Consider the following 2,162-nt stretch of genomic DNA (forward strand, 5'->3'; position numbering starts at 1 on the left):
TCGTTAGATGCTTATCATGTCGGCCGAAGATGTGGTCTGAATTTGATCCAGGGTCGACGAATCAAACGTTAAGGAAACCCAATCTCATTTTAGCCGAATTCTGTATGGGTAGTATTGTGATCATCTGCTGCTAATATTCTCTCTGCGGATTTCCAAAACAATAAATCAGACCCTGGTCCCAGTTTTTCGAGGCAGAAGGATTAGGAGAGATGAAAATCATTCCATGGCACACCCTGGTTTGGGTGTTATGAGTGGACCGTTCGATACCCCTGCGGGACAAATAGTAGCGAATGATGACCCCAAGTATTTATTATCGCGTTTCTTCGTCGTTTTTATAGACCTTGTGACATATTTTTAGGTGATACTCACGTCCAAAGTCGTAGGTTCTGCTACAGGACTCAGCAACTATGGCTGCAGTCCACACTTCAAATTTGTGAGCAAGCTCATCCAGCTCGTTGAAGTTATTGCGCGCATTGGTGAACTGCGTTTGCATCCTCTTCTGACTCAAAACGAAGCAAAGGTCGCTTACGGATTGTAATTCTGAAAGCAAAACCCATTTCTCCTTCTTTCACCTGTGCAGTCCTCACTTTAACGACTCATAGTTGTTGACTGCTCTCCTTCTGACGTGTCACGAGCCGTCTCCAGAGTCCTAGCACCTAATGTGTTGTCGTCTAATCTCCTGATAATTCTACTGCTCTGTGTGGGATAGCAACTCACTAGGTTACTGAAAATTCCTCGTCAGCTCATTACCGGTTTCGTTCTTCTTGGGGATCATCAGATGGGTGCANGATTTGCAAATGAGTGTATTTGTCGAAGGGTTCGTCTTACTTTCATTTCCGTGATACACAGCCACGCTAGAGCTCTTTTAATCCTCAGCTAGTTTTCTCTGGCTATGTCAGGGATTTTACAGGAATATAATTCCCTCTTGTGGTTTCTTAGCGGAAATCCGCCTGAAACTGCAAATTATTAAGGTTAGCTCCTCGTGCGCCCCGAGCACTTCGTGGTGTATGCCACTTTGTGCTGTGTGTGCGGATATAAGCGAGGACGAGAAGGACAAGTTTACTCAGTCACGTGTAACCTGGAGAAAGGTTCCCAGCAAGTTAGAAGCATTAGCAGCATCTGAGGTCCTGTTTTCCAGGTCTTCGAGGTTCATTCTTGACTGAAGTTTCTTTTGAAGTCTCTTTTGGGTGTTCTTTGTGCCTTTAGCCATCCTAGTCTTAAATACCTTCTTGACTTCCTTTCCTTCTCTAGTTTCATTCATCAGAACATCGGGAAATTAGCAACGCCCAGCCTAGTCTTGCACTATATCAACGCAACGGATTTTAGCTTGTAGTCTCGGCAAACCACCACAGTTTCAGACCCTGTGGTAAACCCATGTCATATTCGAAATCTCTGTGCACAGGGTCAGGTGATTTTTATGGTGTGATCAAAGATTTTCTGGACTNGCCTGAATACACTATTCTATGGGGAAGCAAAAAAAAACTGTAAACAGTCGGAAAGCTACCCCAGTGCTCCCTGCATCAGACAAAGGATGATATTGCCTTTTGTGCCACTGCCCTGCGCGTACTACTTGATTCAAGATCACTTCTCAGTACGATCCATAAGTCCTGTGAGACCTGGAGAGACTGTGGCCCAAGGGCCTCTCTTTAGTCCACAAGAAGTTCCAGCGACCAAGAAGAACAACAACTGTCTTAAAGCCTATACTCGTGGGTCTAGGCTGAGCAGCGAGGATTCTCAGTTAATACTGAATGACTTTTCAGTACCCCAACAACCGTCAGCGCCAATATTCCAGGTGAGATCAACGTAGACATCATCTACCTTGATTAACTTTGAGCAGCGAGCCTCGGATGGGACTCCTTCTCAAGTTTAGTCAGTTTTCTGACGCAGAGGTCACAAGAATTCATTTAGCCATGAGCACTTTCCCAAATCCATATTATTATGAGGCCGGTAGGCTATTTTTAGTAAGCCGGTCGAACACTGCGTTCCTAGCAGTGATTCCAGGACTTTCAACTGCACATTCGTAAGAAGCAGCGGTTCGTCTTAGGAAACTACTCACAAGGTTGCTGAAAACTCCTCGACATCCCACGACCGGTTTCGCCCTTCTTGGGGCTCATCAGGTAGGCGCAGTCCCCGAGTTTCCGTCAACCTTATGATCTACTTGA

The 2,162-nt window shown here is 45.5% G+C and overlaps 1 protein-coding gene across 1 annotated transcript in view; it reads right to left on the minus strand.

The window, feature by feature from the left end:
* T265_06789 (hypothetical protein) overlaps positions 1-2,162 on the minus strand; it is a gene marked incomplete at both ends in the record, with an annotated part of 34,811 nt that overhangs the window by 26,958 nt on the left and 5,691 nt on the right. The window contains one exon of the mRNA XM_009172154.1: positions 370-499. Coding sequence (XP_009170418.1) covers positions 370-499 — 130 coding nt within the window. The remainder of the gene's footprint in view (positions 1-369; positions 500-2,162) is intronic.

The sequence above is a fragment of the Opisthorchis viverrini genome (assembly GCF_000715545.1).
Source record: "Opisthorchis viverrini unplaced genomic scaffold opera_v5_147, whole genome shotgun sequence".
NCBI classification, from domain to species: domain Eukaryota; kingdom Metazoa; phylum Platyhelminthes; class Trematoda; order Opisthorchiida; family Opisthorchiidae; genus Opisthorchis; species Opisthorchis viverrini.